This window comes from Bos javanicus, chromosome 26, assembly GCF_032452875.1.
Source record: "Bos javanicus breed banteng chromosome 26, ARS-OSU_banteng_1.0, whole genome shotgun sequence".
Lineage (NCBI taxonomy): Eukaryota > Metazoa > Chordata > Mammalia > Artiodactyla > Bovidae > Bos > Bos javanicus.
Window position 1 is genome coordinate 33,062,501 of NC_083893.1, and position 18,457 is coordinate 33,080,957.

Sequence of the window (18,457 nt, forward strand, 5' to 3'; positions counted from 1 at the left end):
TTCCAGTCCTTATGGGGTTTTTTTGTGGAAGGGGACATTGTGGGGAGGTGGAAGTTGCGAGGGGTACCAACTTGTCTGGTATAGTAACAGTTGCTTAAAGACCGACATCAGGAAAAACAGCCGTGTGGGTTTGCAGATAAACAGCTGGACAGTCGAGTCGGTAAATTAAAAACATCTCCTGTATGTTAGGTGTCCCGCGCCAGAAGAAACAATCTTTGCCACCGGTCTTGCTTGAAGCAATACCGGGCGGCCGGGACCCCATGTGGCAGCCGGGGTGTTTTCTTACCTGCATGCAAATCGGAGTTGTGTGTTTGCTTTTGAAGAGGGTGAAAAGATTTCACACTTGGGGAGGGGAAGAACCGGAAAGGCGCTCTGGGTGAGTGTTGTCCTCTGCAACTTTCTTCTGTCTTTAACCCCTCCTGGAGCAGACACCCTCCCACAGTCCCCTCCTTCATGGAAAAGAGGATGATTTCAGGCCTGTGATGTCCGGGTCTCTCAACTCCAATTAAGTTAAACCCACACACATGTACCCAGTCCTGGATCCTAGGAGAGACCCGGGAAAAGTAAGTCGGGTTGGGGGGACTCAGGGATTGCCTTTTTTCTCCTTCTCCTCTCTTCCCTCTCTCTCTCATTCTGGGGAGAAAGCTCACAGAACTTACAGTCAGAAAGCCAGTGAGCGTTCAGACTCCTGGAATGTCAGTGAACGCGGGAAGCTTCCGTTCTTCTGCTTCCAGAGAGGTCAACTGAAAAATCTTACAGGCTCAGTCTTCTTGCGCTGGAAGGAGAAGAAGGGTGTGTGTGTGTGGCAGGCAAGGCCCTACCGAGTGTCACTCCCGTGTCACTGACAAGAAAACACACTTTCCTCTCCCCATCCCCCAACCCATGGCAGCCCTCACCCTAAGAAATTTGTTTTGAGGGATTTGACAATCTTGTAGATAAAATGCCTGCTTCCTGCCTTCGGTTGATCATTTTCCCTCATGGCTGACCGTAATTTCTTAGCTACTCTTAGCGGTGGCTCTGGCCCCGCTGCCCAAGGTAACGGGTGAGGGAGGGGGGACTCTGTTTAGAGCTCGAGCTGGCTGGGGAAATGGGCCTCCCCCTTCCTTCAAGGATTTTGCAGTGGTACAGGGTAGAAACTGGGAGGAATTTCTTCTCATTAATTTTTAAAAAATTTAATCTGTAACCAGTCGAACTAGATGATTTGGTTTCTTTTTGTTTGTTTTTGCCTTTTTTTTGGTTTCAGAGGGATGTGTGTGGAGAGGGAAGAATTAACCAAATAACTGCAGGCATCGTGAGCGAGAACTTGGGGAGCATTTTGAGTGTCCCAGGGCAGAAATTGGGAGCCATCTCCATCTTTTAAGATGCCTTTTTTCAGCTCTTTAAAATGAAAGGGAGAAAGGGAGGGGAAGTGGGGAGGAAGAAGAAAAGTGAGAAAAGCAATAAGGGAGGAGAAAAAAAGCTGGCCCAGTCCCATCTTGAAGGTACAGAGAAAGTTTTTTTTTGAGGTGGAGAGAAAGAAAACCAAAGCTATTATGGACCCTAGGAATACCATCTTAGTGGGAGTGGAAGATCTGAGTGGGAAGGGAGGCGCGGTGGCCTCTGGGCTCACTCTCTTCCACCAGTTGGGCGGTTGGCACCTCAATTTGAATTGCTGGGTGAGTAGTGGGGTGTGTGTGTGTGTGTGTGTGTGTGTGTGTGTTCATGTCCTTGCTTATATATAGTCTTGACCATTAAACCTTTGTGTGTTTTTTTTTTTTTTTAATTCAGACAGTGGGAAGGAAAAACAAGACAAGAGTAAATGGTCAACTCAAGCTATGCTCTCTCACTATGTACTTTTCATAGTGGCTTTTTTGGGGAAGCAGGGGAAAGGGTTAAAAAAAAAGATGGGGAGTAGAGAAAGCTTGACTTTTATCACCATCCTTACGATTCTATAGCAACGCAGACCGGGCTCCCCAAGTGCAAGTGAGCTATAATCTGGAAAAGGGTGGTGGGATTTGGGATTTCTTCTAATAAATAATCCGCCCCCCCCCGCTTCATCCACCAGGGTGGGCTCCACTGGAAGAAAGAGAAGGAAAAATGACATGTTCTCCTGGAAGAGCATACTTTGGAAGCTTGAACCATTTTTGAGCAATAAGGCTTTTCCAGTAGCAGGGCTTGTGTAAACTGTGTATTTTGATTTCATATTTAATGCTAACTTTGTGTCGCTCTGTCTTTGGTTGTATTTATTTTCAATCTCCAAATTTAGATGCTGCCAGCCTTTTAGGGCTCCAGTCTTGTGGTGTTTGTATTTTGTAAATGTAATATAAAATGTGTTTTGGAAATGTGAGCAAAGACTGATGACAGCCTATTGTGCTGTTAATGATCAGGGAGAAGGCCCCTTTGCAGTACCTATTTGGGGCTTAGAATACTTGATACTCTGTTCAACTCTCAGGTCAAATCCTTTGCCACAAGCTGTAAGGGCATTCTCTTGGAGGTGATTCCTTACTTGTCTTAATTATTGCTTTTTGTTATTAATTTTTGTTGTTGTCGAATGGCCAAGGAAACATTGGCAGTGGTCAGTCAACTCTTAGATCTAATATTTAGGGGAAGAAGGAATGAAATATACTACAGACTATAAGAGTCCTTATGTTTTCAAAATCATGAATTAAAATCCTCTGTGTCATATTGAACTAAGTGGTAGGTAGTTCTCTAGTCTAGCGTGAAGGAATGACAAACGTGTGTCTTGGTTTCCCTTCTGGTTCTGTGCAACTTTCCAGCTCAGTGTATGGTGGTGTAAACTGTCAAGAATTGTGGGGAGAAGAGTGCAGGCTGGCACTGCAAATGTATAAATTGTCTTGCCACAAATTTCCCACCATTCCCAGATTCCTGAAAGGTTCCAGACCTTTGTTTACTCAAATTACTGGGGTTACTTCATAGCAGTCCTGCTGTGTTGGTATGGGGAAGCCTCTATTCTTAATGGCTTATGGGAAGGGAGTTCCTTTGAAAGGGTAAATTCCTGACTCTGATGATACAGATATTATGATCTTTATATTGTCACAACAGGCTGCTGCCTCCGCATTTTCTGGAAGCAACAGAGCCTGCAACCTTATATTTTTAAGGAAACCTCCCCTCTGTGGTTTGGGGATGGTGGGGGGCCTAGCTGAGCTATGTCATGGAATTCTTTCCTTCTGCAATATTTTGGAATGTGATGAAATCCTGACATACCGTCCAGATTACATACTTCTGCACACATTTGAAAACTTTTTTTTTTTTTGTAAGTGAACTTTGCCTGGGTCATTCCCTTGTTACCTTAAACTTGCGACAGCTGCAGTCAGAGAGGGCGGTGGGGCTGTGTCCTCTCCACAGTGCAGCTCCGTGTCCTTCTCCGTGCATCGTTTATGGAGGCTGTAGATGTCCGTTAAGGAATGCCTATGTATGGGACACTAACAGGACAAAACAGAGCAGAACAGTTCCATTTTGCATTTGAATTCATCTTCCCTTTAGTCTGGTTTTGCTGATTTCCTGTCGAATCCGAGTTTTGGTCATTTGTATCTGTGGGGCCACATGAAAATGTGTATCCTACCTGTCAGTTCATCTGTTTGTTACTAGGGAGAAATTTACCTGCTCTCTGAAGGTGACTTGTTTCTTGAGCTCTTACCAGACTCATGTAACAGGTATGGCTTTCAAATACCACCTAGGTTGGAAAGTTAGGCACAGAGTGTTTAAGAAACGCTAAAGACATTTTTATATAGCTGGGCATTGTAAATAAATTAGAAAGGTGGTATCAAATTTTGTTCACTGCTTCTTTCTTGAAATCCCCAGGATGTAATAACCATTATGTACTTAAAATTTATTCAAAATCAAAATTGGTGATTTCCTTTCCATCCTATTTAGGAATCCTTAGATTTGGGGTGGTTGTGTTTTAGGGGAGATGGTCTGGAAATCATTATTTTTTTAAAAGTTGTTTTGAATTTGAGCTTTTGGATTTCTTCATTTGGAATAGGTTAGTTTTATCCTTGGCTCTGTTTTGAAAATTGACTCTCCTAGAAACAGCTGTACCCTCTTACCCAAGTCCCAAACATTCTCTGCAAACTCGGACACTTAACAAGATTGATTATGCTAACACTAATCATTTAATGCCCAAGTAGTAGAAAAATATCTTGCTGGCTGGAAGGTGGAGGTTGCAAATTCCTGGGAAATTACTTCAGGGTGAAGTGGTTGGTCCTTCATCTCTGAGACCCGGTGGAGGGTTAGGACTGTCAGAGGGCCCCCTTGCACTGCTGTGCACACCACCCTCCCCCCGCCCCCACCCTCCAGGATGCTGTGGCAAGATACTGAAGGGAGGCAGGAGTCAGGAAGAAAACCCTGGAAACTCAGTGGTCAGGGACGAGCCTGGACCGGGTGGACCAAGGCATAAGCTCCCAAGTGCTTTTTAAAGGTTAGTTGGGGGAAGCACAATGGGATGCTTTCTTTTTATTGGAGAATAAATGTGAGTGAGTGGAAATAAATTCTGTTTAATGAACTTAACTGGAAGTAATTGTTCAAGAGTCTGTGAATGCACAGGTTTCCTGGGTCGGGCCTTGGCTGCAACATTCCCAAAACCAGGCAGCTGGACCACATCTTTATTTTCAAGGTTTAAATGTTCCCCTTCGTGCATTCACTCCCCACCCTGACACCTCCAGTCCCCCGCCTCCCCTCCCCTCCTCCTTTTGGGGGACTGAGACAGGGTCATTAAGAACAGCTGAATTTGGCCCCCTAGACCCTTAATGCTCAGCAGTCTGGTTATGATACTTGCTATGTTGTTGTACTATAGAAGGGCCAAAAAAAAAAAACCCCAAAAAACAACAACAACAACAAAAAACCCACCCAATAAAGGCCAAGGGCTCAGGATGGTTTGTGTTAGTTCTATGTATATTCATGTGTGTGTGAGAATTTGGATGAAAATTGGCTGCACATTTATCCTCTCCCTGCCTGCCCTGTTCAATCATTTCCCCGCACAAAGAATTTTAATGCTTGTGTGAGTGCGGGAGGAACTGTGAATCGGCAGAATTTCGTAGATGGCTGGGGGAATCTTCTCTCTCCCTCTTCTTGCTGTCTAAATGGATCTCATTCCAGAGAAAGAAGAGAGGAAGGGGGAAGAAAAAGTCAGCCGTTCATAGTTCACAAAACCAACAACATCCTGAGTGTCAGACTCTGGCGCTAGTAGAAGCTATAACTTTGCAGTCTTGTGGGCGCATGACTCAGGCCAGGCGGTGCACGGTGGGTACCACAGTTGCAGGGTCGTGTTTCTTTTCTGCATCTCACAGGCAGACCTCTTTTCTCTGAACCACCTCATTTCTTCAACAAAACTCAAACCCTGCGCAGCTTTCTTGGTTTTACCATTTCCAACGGGCAGTGCTGTAGCCATCCATAGAAGTCTGACCCCCAGGAAACAATGCCCCCTTGGCCCAGGTTGGGGGGCTGGGACAGAGTCTTAGGCACAGAGGAGCAGTGCCCAACCGTGAACAGCCCCTGCACGTGGGGGAGGCGGGGAGACCCTCGCTGGCTGGGCACAGGGTTACAGCGAAGGTGGGAAACAGCCCTTGCGGCCCCAGCCCCGGTGGAGGGCCGCCCACCGCCTTTCCCTTCTGTGCATGCTTGCGTGCCTGCAGGAGGTTTACAGGATAGAGTAGTGAGATGCTCAGCAGGTAAGTCTGGCTGTGAGCGCAGGCCTGGTTCTAGGGCACTCCCTGACGTCATCATCTCAGCACTGAAGTGGCTGCTCACTGTTGGTGCGATGGGTTTTTGAGGCAGGAAGACTACCATAGCTGGCCCTTCCACTCTGGATCATAGCCCCCCCCCAAAATAAGACTAGTTGAATCACGGGGTCGGTGGGGGGCGGGTGGTTGATAAGGAAGAAACAGCGCTTCTTTGTCCCGCCTCTCCTGCCCATCAGCGCTCCATGGCCCCAGTGACATGCAGCATCTGTTACTGTTTTGCTAGGTGCCATTGGCCTTGGTACAGCCATAGGAAGCGGTGTCTCGGAAAAATGTATCAAGATGAGTCATAAACTCATTTAAAAAAAAAAACAAACAGAAAACAGAGCTTGAAGAGTGTTCCTTCCTGATGCTGATTTCAGACCCTGGGAGGGCTGGTCATCTAAGACCCTGAAGACCCTCCCTACCCACCCCGGGGAGGGGAGAAGGCTGACAAGTGCTCCTCTGTGCTGCTTTTGTTTTATTGTGCTGGGCTCCTAAAGGCACTTTCTGGCCCCATTTTTCTTGTGCAGAAAGGGAGAGCCATAGGGGAGTATTGAAGAGGAGGGCCGGCCGCCCGAGAGGCCAGGGCCAGCAATGGCTCTATTTGTTTTCAACGTCTGTTGATTAATAGGTTGCGAGGTGAATGGCGAGCTTTCATTCCCTTTGGGTTCCCCACAGTTAGGGAAGGTGGAGGGGTTGGGGTGAGCGGAGGGCCGGCAGGGGGATCTCGAAGGGCCTGAATCACCCTTTCACTTGCTGGGTTCCCCATCTCGAACAGCATTCGGTGGACGGGTGTGTGGGCGCGATGAGGGTGGCAGGGCCAAGTTGCAGAACACCGGGCTTAAGGGTTCTCCAGGGGTCAAAGGTCAGCCACAGGGGGCGCCCCCCCCCCCCCCCACCCACTGCAGTGGATTGAATACTTCGGGTGGAAGGCTTTGTGCGCTTTGAGGTCTGTTAAAAGACCCTTTCTTTCTAATTTAACTATTCAGTGCTCAATATCCAGAGAGCTTGATGAACGAACCGGCAAGAAATGAGTCACAGCCATGCCTCCAGGTAGAAAACAGAAAGGCTCCATGATTTAAAGTCACAGGAAGATTTTGATTCCTTTTAAATAGTTACTGTTTGCCTCATAAGTTCGGGTTTTAAGCTGACTTTTCCTTTTCTGCTGGGACTGACCATGTCTGTCCCTGATGTCACTTGTGTCTGTTTGAGAAGCAGAAATATCCCCACTGAATGTTTCATACCCCTCCCTCTATAAGCAGCCACATGGTATGAAAATCCCTACTAAAAATGCTTCATGCTCTGTGGCAAGGGTGTGCCTGACTAAGGCGGAGAGCCCTGGGCTTACTCCTAATTGGGGGTTCGGGGGAGCACTGTGTGCCGAGCCGGTCTGGGTTCCAGAGTGTCCCCTTGTGATCCTGAAGCATCTGTATCCAGTGCGGGAGGTCGGCCCAGGCTGTTTGTTGGGTGCAGTTCACGACCTCCACCTGGCAGTCAGCCCCATCCAGGGCCCATGTCTGCAGACACAGCAGCGGAAGGTGGACCTGGGACCCGTGTCCTCACCTGCTGGGTGGAACTGATAACAAACGCAGCTACCGTGTAGGTTTGTGAGGACTGAACAGTCTGTCGCAGTCAACACAGGGGCCGGGGCTCCCTTAGATGTGGCAGCGCGAGCTGCGCCACTGTGAGCCGGAGAGGCCTCAGTGAGACGGCCGTCTCAACAAGGGGTCCGAGCGGCCCTCTGGGTGAGTTTCAGGCATTGCTCGTGCTGGCGCGTGTGGGCAGCTGTGGCCTCACTCCCTGAACTTCCATTCTATGAATGTTTTATGAATGTTTGCTGGGTTTTTTTTTTTCCTGGCTCACAGATTCCTAGTGCTCATCATATTCTTTAAGGCTTAAGCTCTCCAGGCAGCCTCCCATGATTGCCATTCTCTCAACCTTGAACTTTAGTTAGCTGTCCCTGAAAGTGATGATTTCGACCAAATGCATGGGTGGTTTTGAAGATATATTTAATATTTAGATAACACACTTACTAAGAGGCACCTGGTTTTATGTTATGGTTGTTTGTCTTGAACACTGGACTCTGTAAAAAGATTAAAGAGGGAGGAGATATGTTTTTCAGCTTGTTTGCCCCACCAGCACTCCCAGCATACAGTGTGCCTTTGATTTAGATTTCCCGGATGCATTTCTGGAAGGTTTTCTGTTGTCCTCCACAAAAGGAACTTTTCACATCCAAATTTTCTTAGGGTGGTACGGTTTTGAACACAGTCCATAAAGACCTCCTTAAAGAAGTGGGAACAACACTGGAGGAGGTGGATATCAAGTCACATTCATCCCCAAGGCCTTAAACTGAAAAGAATTATTTCTAGTGATGATTTCATTATAGCAGTTATAACCCAGTTCCATTATGACCCAATGACTTGGAAAATCCACAAAAACTTTTAAAACGGAGTTTTGCCTCTTTATGTTGTGTCTAGTATATAGTGGTACTCTTAACACATTCAGTTAAAGAGTTCTAAAAGGATTTGCTGGGAAACCAAAGCTTCTCGTTAAAAAAAGAAAAGGAAAACTATTTTAATAAAAAAAAAAAAACATAAAGTGGGAGCTGGTCGTAGAGAAGGGGGAAGTGTAAGGGACTTTTCCTATGTGGGTGGTGGTTCTGTGTATCACCTGTATCAGCTTCTGCTTCAAGGCCCTTCCCCTAATTCTTGAAGGACCTTGGTCATCTCCAGCTATTCTTATTTAACTTCCAACTCTTCTGTGACAGTGTTATTTATTAGCGTAATCAAGTGATGGTTTTTCTCAAATGACATAATTAACTATTTGTGTGGACTAACTGTTGCATTTTCAAGAAAGGCGTGCACCCAAGGCAAGGTGGCCACAAAACACCCCTGTGCTCTTGCCCTGCCCTGCACGTCTTGGCCTTTGCAGTAAGGAGTGCTGGCTATGGCTGCCTTGCCCCCTGTGAATTTAATTAGAAGAGACTGGAAGGGTAGCGAACGTGACCTTCACCGAGCCCTTATCGTTAGCACTGGAATGTATTTTTCATTTTTCAAAGCTTCTTTGCCTTACATGTGTGGATGTGTGAGGCGCTGGGCTAATACACACTTCCCAAGCATGATCTCTTTAGATTTTCACAACAACCCTCTTAGGTAGACCTAGTTCTCACCGGGAGTTTGCACAGAAATGAAGGCTTGCTTGCGAGAGGTTACACAGCTGGATTGAAACAGGATTTAAACGCGGGTCTTCCTGGAATGTTCTCACTTCACTCTTGGTCACCGTGTACAAGCCAATGGGCTTGAAAACCAATTTTTTTTTTCCCCCCGAAAGACACTTGTAATAAGGTATTAGACTGGATGGTTACTGAAGGCTTCCCCTGCCCCCAGCTCTGTTCTGTGATGTTGAGTAGACTCCATTTAAGAGCACTGCCATTTGAATGAAATGAATCTGGGAGACTGGCTCTAGCCTTCTCTTCTTCTGATGCTTACTGTTGCAATTTCGAAGAGTGTACTCACCACTCCCACAGGCTGAGCAATACAGGGACACAAAGGTCTATAAGACACTATCTTCGTCCTTCAGGGACTTAGCTATGGTAGGACCAAGGAAGGTGCCTCATGATCCCAGCAGTGGACACAGTGTGGTGTAGACAGAAAGGATTGTGGGCATCTGAAGCTGGAGAGACACGGGCATTTTCCAGAAAAACATCCTCCCATCATAAAAGCAGTCCAAGTATAGCCAGGTTCATTGGGAGTGGCAGTTAGACCCTGGTTTCTGCACACACGGCTGCATTCCCCCTACCTTGTTTGGGAACCACCCAACGGGTAAAGACTGTATTGTTTCTAGGGACCTGCCTAGTATGTAGTCACATCAGAGAAGAGCTCCATGTCCCAATAGCCCTCTCCCTCCCCCCGAAAGCCAGGCAGCAGTTCAAACGTCATATCTCTTCACTCCTTTCTGACCCCCACCCATACTATAGAGTTTTGAATGAATAGGACAAAACTAGTTGGCTTGCAGACTCAGGTGTACAAAATAATATATGATAGTGATGCTGGGCATAACAGGTGTCCAGCTTTTGTTGGAATCCTCTTCTCATGCATGTGTCTGACTGGAAGAGGGAGAATTAATTTTTCTCATGCATCTGTGAACTTCACTATTGCCGAAACACTTATCTTCATCCTTCGACGCACAAGTAGAGAGGGTTTCCCCTGCATTTCTTGCCTGGAAGACAGTCATGGAATTTGCGCTTCTGAACTGCAAAACGGAACTGTGCAATCCTTCGAACAGCTTCTCTCAAAGAATAAAAATAACAATAAACCAGCATTCCTGTGCTTACCGTGTCTCAGGTTTTATATTTAATACTAAGCCCTTCCCATGAATTCTTTCAGGACTAATACTTGATCCATGATTAGGATTCAAGTCTCTTAACCTTTTGTGCTTGTATGGAACCTTGTGGTTCTCTGGTCTAGGGGTCATGGCTGCACAGAAGAGGTACCTGTGGCCCTCCATAGGCAGGTCCAAGATACCTGGGTCCTGAGCCCAGACCCACTGAGTCAGGTCCCCGAGAAGCTTTCTTAGTAATAGGGACCCATGTCTGTGATAATCATCTTGAGAGATGCTTGACTCAGCAGAGAAATACAAGTCTCACTGCTCTTCTCCCGTCATAGACTTACACCTTGTTTTCTTCCATTGCTTTTGTGGTCCCATCCCCTCAAAGTCCTTCAGCTCCTCAGTGACAGTCTCCCCTCCCCTGGCCTATCCGTGGTTCTTCCCAGGGTCCCAGAGTTTTTCCACAGTTATTCTAAACTGGGGCTGGTCTGCATTCATTTCAGCAGTTGTGTGTCTCTCCAGATAGAAAACTTGTAGAAGGCAGCAACTCTCATTTTCCTTTCCTCCTGATGGTCTCAAGTTCATCTGATATGTGTGCCCCTTGCTCTATTCCGTCTCCACCCCAGCACACGGTGGGAGTGTTTTTGTTGGGTAGTGTTCAAGTTGTCCTAGACAGAAATGGTTCCTGAAAACTCAGTGCATGTCTGTGAGATGCTGGCCCTGGCCTTGGAGTGGCAGTCCTGCGTTCTGCTCTCTTTGGTCATGTCCAGACTTTCGTGGCTGCTGACGAAGGAAGTGTTACTGGGTGCTTTGAATTTCAGTGTTCTGATTGCAGAATGATAATTCACAGTCCAAGGCTTCTGTGAGCCACTAGTTTCCATCTGTCTTTCTCTGAAAGTATCCAGTTGTTTGTAGGAATCATTAAGCCTGGCTTTTGGGCATGTGACTTCTTTTTCTGTTTTCGTTTTTTTCCGGGAGCATCTAGAAAGTACATATTTTCCTTTCCAAACATACCCATGGAAAAGTTAGAAGCACCTTTTAAAATGCCTTCCGCACAATTAACTGTGGTAAGAAATACTCTTACTCTATGACACACCTTCTTCACCTATTTTTATTTATTTATTTTTAAAAAAGACAAGAAAAACGTAAAGAGGACTAACTGCTTGGTGGTCCCTGAACTCAAGAGGCGCTAGTGGGCAGCACTGGAACCTTCCTTCTTTTCTTTTAATGCAATTCCTTTTCCTTGATGTTAATGCAAGTTGTGCCTTCCTAAAAGTAATAAAAGGAAATGAAGACACGTTCTAAAATGAAAGTTGACTCTAATCCATTCATCATCTAATACTAGCCTCTTTATCTTCGCTGGTACCTAATCTGGTTAAATGTCCCTGTTGTAGGATTTTAGTGAAAATCCTCTATTGGGAATAGGGTTTTTTGCAATTGGATTACTCTCGGTAAATGGCCCAGTAGTTCGCTTGTTTCAGCTTAATTTTTTCTTTGTGATCTTGCTGGGCTAAGTTACAGCATCGCATAGGGAGGGGGAGGGATGGTTGAGAGTAGGGTAGGGGAAGGAATGGAGAATAATTTGGGCAGGTCTGATCATTGCAACTAGAAAAATCTTTAAGATGCTTTTCTTTTTTAATCCTCCTTCTCTTAACCTGTCAACACTTCCCAAACATAAAAATCGCCTGTATGTTGTTTTCCAGAACTGCTTGTTTCTAAAATGTGTACATACCCTTTATTAGCTCAATTCATCATCATCCAGTTAATTTGTTAGCATTCCCTGTGACTTCCTAATGAGATTCTCATAATGAATCCAGGCTGCTGTAATCTGCATAAAATATGCAGGTGCTCGCCTGGCAGTTTAGAGCTTTCTGGTAAAGTTCACACTCCCAACCAGACCAGAGAGAGGCTTTTCATCCTCGCTGCCTGTGAAGGATTGTAGCTTGCCCACTGGTTCTAAGGAGGTGGGAGGGGTTCAGAGCCTGGGGTGCTGGATGAGGTGGCTGGGATTAGGGCCCTGCCAGTTTCTTATAACGGAAGCCTTCTCCCGTGAAGCCTGCCTTCCTCCCGTGGGGCCCTGGGGTGGGAGAGACCACCACCTGCAGAAGCACAGTAGGCCTGGGGGATTAAAGCCATCACTTCCGATTTACCTGCCGATGGGAAAAGTGCATATTCTTGGGCTCTGTGACAGGGGGGTGGTGGTGGTGGTGGTGGAGAAGGTATTTTAAAAGCCAGGCTCAGTGGTGGGGGTGGGGTGGCGGTGTAAAGACCAAGGCACACCTGCCCAGAGAGCTGAATCATCACCCTCTGCTATTTTAGTACAGGGACCAGGGCCAGGCGGGGTTGACTGCACTTAGGGAATCCAGGTGGGAGGGTGTGGTCAGGGCTGCCGAGGTCGGGCTCCTGGGCCGCTGGAGCCGGCCTGACTGTGTCCCCTTCTGTGCTTATTAATCCAGGTGGGAGGGTGTGGGCGGGCCTGCCCGGGTCGGGCTCCTGGGCCGCCGGAGCTGGCCTGACTGTGTCTTTCCCTCTTTGCAGTCGAACAAAGTGCCGGTTGTGCAGCACCCGCATCATGTCCACCCTCTCACGCCTCTTATCACGTACAGCAATGAACACTTCACGCCGGGAAACCCACCTCCACACTTACCAGCTGACGTAGACCCCAAAACAGGTAGGACGCGTGCTTGGGTGCAGAGGAGGCGTGTGTCCCGGGACCACTGGAGGATGTGCTGCGGTGCGGGGGGGTGGTTTGGGGACTTGGGCTGGGGGCACCAGTGGAGGGGCCCCTGTTCCTCTCCCACGTGTTGGCCGGGAACCTCTTTCGGGAAACCAGAGCCTGGTGAGGGAGTGGATCTCTCCTCCCCTTTGGAGAAGTCCATTTTCAGTGCTCAGGTCTCTCCAGAGCTCCAGGTACCCCTGAGGGGCTCTCTTGGGAACCTTGCTATGAGTTCTGTTCTCAGGGGTGGCTATTCTCAGAAGTGGCTTATAACTCCAAGAATCTCAGACAGACTCGGAGGCAGTAATGGTTTTGGAGGCATCTCATGGACTCCTCCTCAGCTCCATGGGAGTCTAAGAGCCCTAACAGCATGGTTCCCTGAAGCCCCAGCTCCCTTGCTGGCTAAGGGACCATAGTCCCTTGGCAATGACTTAGTGCACCCTTGAGAGATCACATCACTGGGTTCTGCATTCTCTTTGCTGATGTATTTGGGCTCTTCCTCCCCTGTAATATCCTGAGTCTTTATTCTCAAGCCCATTTTACAGACAGGAAAACCCAAGTCCAAGATGATTTCCTCATTGCATCAAGGAACAGCCGTTAGGGTCTCAGGCAGAAGATGCCACAGGACTCCAGCTTTTATGCTTGTCCTCTCCTTTCCACCCAAGTGCCTTTTCCCAAAAGTGGAAAGAGGAAGAAGGCGAGGTTACTTGAAGCTCCCCTGAAACAAGATTTAAAACAAATTGGGGTGGTCTTGGGAGAACAGCTAAGGCCAGTCTCTTTCCGGTCTGGCGACGCACTTGCTGGCGTTGGTTTCTCTTCTCAGCTGGTTAATTAGCAGGATGAATTCAGAATGGCTATTCCATGTCACTTGATCGGAAGGAATTGTTGGGTGCTGGGCCGAGGTAGACTGCCTGTTCAGGCCGTCTTTGCTGCCCCTGAATGAAGCCACACATTAGCTGGTTTTCAGCAGCCTCTGAGCCCCCTTTGTGCTCGTGGGGGACCGAGCCTGGCGCTGGGATGGCTGGAGGAGGCCGCCAGCCGGCCCCAGGCTCCACGAGTGAATGGCAGTTTCAACGTCTCATTTAAATAATGGTAGTACAGGGAATAGCTTTTAAATGGTTATCGTAAAACATATGATTAACGTCTGCGGACTGTTTACTTTTCCTCTGCGAACATTCTTTCAAGTGTTCGAGTGGCTTGGTGTAGGGTCCAAGCCCAGCTAATCTGTTTGGTTTTTGTAATAGAGAGAAAGCAGTGTCTGCATGAAAATGTCACCCAGGGAGGCTTAATTTACAGATTAAAAGCTTCCTGAACGAATTTTAAAAAAATGAAATAGTTTTCATCTGCGAACACACAGCTCATTCCCTTCAGTCCTGTTTTAATTCTGAGGAATTGTTCATTTTGCTTTCCACTTGAGCGGTGTAGGTCTACTGCTCTGGGCCTGAATTGTTCCCAGCCCTCTTGATTTCTAAGAAACCAAGGATTTCTCAGTTGCAGGATATGTGCCTGTGGAGCTAATGGGTGTATGGCGCATGGACCTTCAGAGCTCGCTCCTCAGCCCCATGTCCCACAGTACCCGTCCGCAGTGGCCTCTGTCCTCTAGAAGGCCAGGTTCTAGAGCCAGATGTACCAGGCCTCCAGCATCTCCTGGTCTGGTCAGTTCAGATCTTCCTTAGATAAGGTTCCAAGGCATTGGTTGAGTTTCTCCTACAGCTCATCTTCAAGGCAGAGTTCGACAGATTTAAACAGTGGTAAAGAACCCGCCTGCCAATGCAGGAGATGTAAGAGACACTGGTTCGATCCCTGGGTTGGGAAGAGCCCCTGGAAGAGGGAAATGGCAACCCACCCTGGACTTCGCACTTGCCTGGAAAGTCCCATGGACAGAGGAGCCTGGTGGGCTACAGTCCACAGGGTCACAAAGTCGGGCACGATTGAAGTGACTTAGCACAACTTTTTTAGATGTTAATTTTTAGAAGCTGATTTCCTTTTTAGAAAGAAGTAACCTTTCTAAAAGCCATAACTCCAAAAGTATGTTAGAAACCAGAGGAATAACTCTCATGCAGGAAAGTCATTAGAATTAAAGAGAAGAAAAGGACAAGCTCTGGGGATAAAGGGATCTAATATTCCTCGATCCCCTACTATGTGCCAGCCCCTTCAGATTTTTTTTTCCCCAATTCAAATAATCACACCGATCCCATGAGGCAGAAACATTCAAGCTGGCATTTCCTAAGTCTGTATGTGTTTAGCCAGTGTATGATCCATCTAGAAGAAGATGAATTTTTCAAGCTGGTGCAGAGGGATAATGAGATGAAACTTACCGACAAGTCTTAGGATCAGACTCATGGAAAACCGCTCGTGCTAGGATTACAGAGGTGATATCTCTCTTTATCCTCTCCCTGTTTCCATCACTTGATGGTTTCTCTTCACGTCTCTCTTTCTCTTGCACCTAAACTGTGGCTTCTTCTTCCAGGAATCCCACGGCCTCCGCACCCTCCAGATATATCTCCGTACTACCCACTGTCACCTGGCACCGTAGGACAAATCCCCCATCCGCTAGGATGGTTAGTACCACAGTAAGGAGTTCCATTTTTTAATTTCCTTTTTGTTTCTTACACGGGCATGCTTATTATTTATTCTGTGTGTGTGTGTGTGTGTGTGTGTGTGTGTGTGTGTGTGTCTTTAGAAGACATGAGAGGGGAGGGAGGGCCATGGGTGGGGAGTTGTGGGGAAGATGCTTGCTGATCTGCCCAATGGAAAAGCAGGCAAGTCAATAGCCATTCAGACGGATGATATAAGAGAAAAGCTATTGATATTCAGCATTCTTAACCCATGGTCACCAAAGGCTGTAGGTTCTTCTCTGGGAACATAGATACCCTTAAGGTACTTTGGGAATTGCAGAAGACTGAGGGCTTCTCTCCTGTGAAGCCTATCATGCCTCTTCAGGTGGCAGCCCAAACTGGAGTCCTGTCATTGGACTGAGGCAGCAGAGGAGTGGGTTAGTTTTGAAATCCGGGAGTGGGAGTCAGAGGGTCCCAACCCCACCCCCCACCCCAGCCATCATTCCCGAGCTTGACAGCCACAGTGGAAATTTGCATCTGTTGAGAAGTTCCATGTTCTCCAACCAGCATCTCTCTCTGAGAGTCTTTGCATGTTAAGTGGCTCACCAAACTCTGAGGGGAGGGAGTGTGGGGTCGTTGGAGTCCTCACTACAGGGCACGGGGCCTTCCTGAGTATCAGCCCTAGGTCCTGGCAGCGCTCCACATCATCAGACTGCTTTTACAGTTTGCCTTCCTATCACCTAGTCTGCTTTTCTGGCACCACCCATTAACCTTTCCTAGACAACTTTGACATGTGTTTTAAAGTCAGAGCAGAGGGCCCTTTAACGTATGGGCATATCGTGCCTGTATTTGTGTGCGTGCATGTAACCGTGACTTCTGACGGAGTGCTTCTGTGTATATCTTTCTCCACGTTGATCGGTGATCTCTACTACTTAAAAACACAGGACAATTTGTTGAATCCTATCAGGAATAAATCCTGGAAAAACTCTCAAGTTTGGGTCTTGGAGAAGTTAACCTTTCATGACCTTAAAGAAGATACAGTTTCAAAGTGGTTCACCTCTTCTCCCCAGTTGCACCTTGATTTCTCCAGCTCAGCATATTCTACAATTTCTTTCTTTTTTTTTTTTTTAAAGGAAAAAAAAAACCTGTGTTACACAGTAGCTGTACTAAATACCAACCCAGGTGTAGTTTCAGTTCATTTTTTGCTCCTGAACTTCATTAGGAAGGGTAGATGTGGATGGGAGTGTGTGTCCTATTTCTTCTTCTTCAGTGGGCGGGGCCATGCCTCCACTAGTCCTCAGTCATCAGTTGCCCCATTCAGCTGATGGGGAGATATTTGAAGGCTAGATAAAAAGGAATAGCCAACTCAGACAACCCTCTGTCAGGAAGAGTTGTGTGTCTTTCATGAGGATGCTATTTTGCATGTTGCTGTATTTTTTAATTATTGTAATGAGGTGTGATTGTCTATTGGTTACCCACAATTCTTCTTGGGGATTCTCCCCCCGGTAACTCTTGTCAACACTTGTTAATTTGACAAAAGGCTACAAATTAAGCTCTGTTAATTTAATGTTTTCTCACCGAGATCTAAATACCGAAAGAGGCCCAAAGCGCAACTGAAGTCCTTTGATTCACTGTACTTTATTTTGGTATAAATTTACATTCATTATTGTTTTCCTTTGGATGTGTAGCCCTCAATTAGTGTGATGGCTCCATTAAAGCAAGCGAGACTTCGCCTTTAATTATTACAACAAAACACCTACTTTCAGCTTGGGGAGAGGGTCTCTATTGACATAAGCAAAGGTTATAAAATTTAATTAGCCATTCCTATCAGATTTATGGCATTCAAATTGTTCTGTGTTTCTTCCCTTTGATCCTTCCTGTACAATCCCCAAGATTTTTGTTCTGATCAAATGAGAATAAAGCTTACTGTGCAGAGAGAACTTTTCCTTTTTCTTCTTTTCCTTTTCCCCACTCCCACCCCCATTTGCACGTTCTCACCGTGTACCCCACTCTTTGTAGGCAAGGCCAGCCCGTGTACCCCATCACGACAGGAGGATTCCGTCACCCCTACCCCACAGCCCTGACTGTCAACGCTTCCATGTCCAGGTGAGTTCCAAGACCCAGCGCCTTCAACCACAGCCATGAGTCACTTTGCAGAAAGTTCTCTGGATGCTCCCAGACCATCCGGGCATGTCTGCTACGTGTAGGTCTAAGGCTATAAGACCCATAGAGTGTTAAGCTTTTCTCCTAGAAAATACTGAAAAAATTGCTCTGAACTAACTTCCCAGGTGGGTGATGCCAGAATTTTAAGGTTGAATTTCTGAGTCAGTATTTTTAAGAACTTAAGAAGGCAGGAAGAAATAATTAGGACACGGGGAGCTTTTTAAAGTGTTATTTCTCTGTTACCCTAAACCAGGGAAGAAAGGAAAGGGTGTAGGTAAGTTTATTATTGTATATACAAAGAATTTGAGGGAGGGTTATTGGTCTTTTCAAAGCTCCAGGCTCTTAAGCATAAACAAAAAAGAGCATTCCCCTCCCGCCCACCTCCTCCCCTACCCAAACACATCTCTGTCTAAAGTAGCAGTGTCCAGTAGAAATGGAAGGTGAGCCTTATATGTAGGGAATATACAAAGGGAATTTTAAGTTTTCTAGTAACCCTATTTTTTAAAAGAAGAGGAAAGAAAACTTAGACAAAATTATTTTTAATGATTGATTTTATTCAGCCTAATTAGTCAAAACATCATTCTGACACATTATCTCTGTAAAGCAACTGTTAATGAGTTCTTAACTCTTTGTGTACTTAGTTTTGGAATCTGATGTATATTTTACACTTATAACACTTTTCAGTTTGGCCTGGACACATTTCAAGTACACAGTAGCCATATGTGGCTGATGGAGACCATGTTGGCCTTTGCGGCTCTATATTTTTTGAAGTTTAAAAAAAATCCTCCCTGGTGGCTCAGAGGGTAAAGCATCTGCTTGCATTGTGGGAGACCTGGGTTCGATCCCTGGGTCGGGAAGATGCCCTGGAGAAGGAAATGGCAGCCCACTCCAGTATTCTTGCCTGGAAAACCCCATGGACCTCCGTAGCCTGGTAGCCTGTAGCCTGGTAGGCTACAGTCCATGGGGTCGCAAAGAGT

The 18,457-nt window shown here is 46.6% G+C and overlaps 1 protein-coding gene across 33 annotated transcripts in view; it reads left to right on the plus strand.

Moving 5' to 3' along the window:
* TCF7L2 (transcription factor 7 like 2) overlaps positions 1-18,457 on the plus strand; it is a 201,800-nt gene that overhangs the window by 162,040 nt on the left and 21,303 nt on the right. For 27 of the 33 annotated variants that reach the window (XM_061403498.1, XM_061403489.1, XM_061403495.1 and 24 more), the window contains 3 exons: positions 12,582-12,714; positions 15,230-15,332; positions 17,337-17,423. In XM_061403498.1, coding sequence (XP_061259482.1) covers positions 12,582-12,714; positions 15,230-15,332; positions 17,337-17,423 — 323 coding nt within the window. Of the gene's footprint in view, positions 1-1,411; positions 1,656-12,581; positions 12,715-15,229; positions 15,333-17,336; positions 17,424-18,457 lie in introns of those variants that run through there. The other 6 variants (XM_061403492.1, XM_061403505.1, XM_061403508.1 and 3 more) reach the window with 2 other exon arrangements.